We start from the raw sequence: 1717 nt of genomic DNA on the forward strand, positions 1-1717 counted from the left end.
TTGCAAGTGACACATTGCCACAAAAAAAGTACGTTGTTGTTGCTGACAAAACAGCGTGAATCCCCCTTCTCTCTGTGGCCCGCTGACGGGATTTCTGAGCCGCCGGAGTTGTGGACAATCCCTCCATATTCTGTGCATTTCTATGGCACTGTTGCTGGCTCAGGGCGTTTACACAAAAGCGCCGGTCTGTGGCTCAGGTATAAAAGCCAAGGGTTGAACCAGGTAGAGCTACAGTTCGGTGCAAGAGCAGCAGCAGCAGCAACAGCAGCAGCGACATGACGTCCTCTGGAATGAACACCATGGGCAGGGTAAGCTCTCTCTCTCTCTCTCTCTCTCTGCTGGTTTTTCTGCCACAAACAGAGCTGCAATAAGAGCAAACTACGGATCTACACGCAAACAGCAAGCACTAACCAAACCCTCTGTCCCTCAGATCATCTTCTACGAGGAGAGGAACTTCCAGGGCCGCTCCTACGAGTGCACGAGCGACTGTCCCGACATGTCCTCCTACCTGAGCAGGTGCCAGTCCTGCAGGGTGGAGAGAGGCTGCTTCATGGTGTACGAGCGCAACAACTACATGGGAAACCAGTACTTCATGAGGAGGGGGGAGTACGCCGACTACATGGCCATGATGGGCATGAGCGACTCCATCAAGTCCTGCCGCATGATCCCCATGGTAAGAGCTCGGCACCTGGCGAGATTCCTGTATACGAATACGTTGTGAGCTAACCCCCCCCCCCGTCTCGTCTTGTGCATCACAGCACAGGGGATCCTTCAGGATGAGGATCTACGAGAGGGAGAACTTCGGGGGTCAGATGTCCGAGCTGATGGACGACTGCGACAACGTCATGGACCGCTTCCGCATGTCCAACTGCATGTCCTGCCACGTGATGGACGGCCACTGGCTGATGTACGAGCAGGCCCAGTACCGGGGCAGGATGATGTACGTGAGGCCCGGCGAGTACAGGAACTTCATGAACATGGGCGGCAGCGGCATGAGGTTCATGAGCATGAAGCGCATCTCTGACTCCTGCTACTAGGCTCTCTCTCTCTCTCTCTCGGAGCGCCGAATAAAACTGTCGTGACCTGAACTGAGCTGGTGTGTTTTTCTTCAAATAACCCCGCACTCATACTTCACACGGTTTAATCAGAGTGCTGCAGACTGCTGGCTGTAAGAGCGGATATGACGTTCACCCAGTGCTCCAATTATCTGTTCATAACCACCTGTTTCTAGTCTTTGTGCTAAGCTAAGCTAGCACTTAATGTCTTGCTATCCTCTTACATTTCTGACCTGCTTCCTGACTAAAGTCCACCAGGGTCTGCTGCTTCTTTTACTTCCACTTGAGGAGGCCTCTAGATTTGTCTGATTCGCAGGCCTCGCGGAGGGGGGGGGGGGGGGGGGGGGGGGGATGGCCTCAAACGGTGGCACTGAGCCGGAGGAAGTTTAGTCTGAGAGGCGCTGCGTTAAGTTAACACCGCTCCAACTCTGGCTTTCGGTTATTATGGGATGTAAATATTGTCCTTGGAGCGCCTGAGGCTTGTTTCTGCTCCGCTGTGCGCTCATTAGGCGATAACATTCACACGGGTAAAGACACATCCAGAGTCTGGCCATTTCTCACTCGTGCGTTACGATGACAATACGCAAATAGGACGAAGTAATTGGGTAATTGTAAAGTGTTTTATTTAAATTATATAAATACTCTGCTTGTGGCATAGCTCC

At 52.6% G+C, this 1717-nt stretch overlaps 1 protein-coding gene across 1 annotated transcript; it reads left to right on the forward strand.

The window, feature by feature from the left end:
* The first annotated feature begins 245 nt into the window (after positions 1-245).
* LOC119225215 (gamma-crystallin M3-like) lies at positions 246-1037 on the forward strand. The gene is made up of 3 exons (XM_037482932.2): positions 246-308; positions 431-673; positions 759-1037. The coding sequence occupies exons 1-3, from the start codon at positions 276-278 to the stop codon at positions 1035-1037; spliced, it is 555 nt and encodes a 184-aa protein (XP_037338829.1). The 5' UTR covers positions 246-275.
* The last annotated feature ends 680 nt before the right edge of the window (positions 1038-1717 follow it).

The sequence above is a fragment of the Pungitius pungitius genome, chromosome 5 (genome assembly GCF_949316345.1).
Source record: "Pungitius pungitius chromosome 5, fPunPun2.1, whole genome shotgun sequence".
NCBI lineage: Eukaryota > Metazoa > Chordata > Actinopteri > Perciformes > Gasterosteidae > Pungitius > Pungitius pungitius.

What these genes read in the sequence shown, in the direction of transcription:
- LOC119225215 (XM_037482932.2), top strand. Translation starts at nt 276, where the DNA reads ATGACGTCCTCTGGAATGAACACCATGGGCAGG. An exon ending in GAATGAACACCATGGGCAGG is followed by an intron (nt 309 to 430) that starts GTAAGCTCTCTC and finishes TCTGTCCCTCAG; the next exon opens with ATCATCTTCTACGAGGAGAG. An exon ending in CCTGCCGCATGATCCCCATG is followed by an intron (nt 674 to 758) that starts GTAAGAGCTCGG and finishes TGTGCATCACAG; the next exon opens with CACAGGGGATCCTTCAGGAT.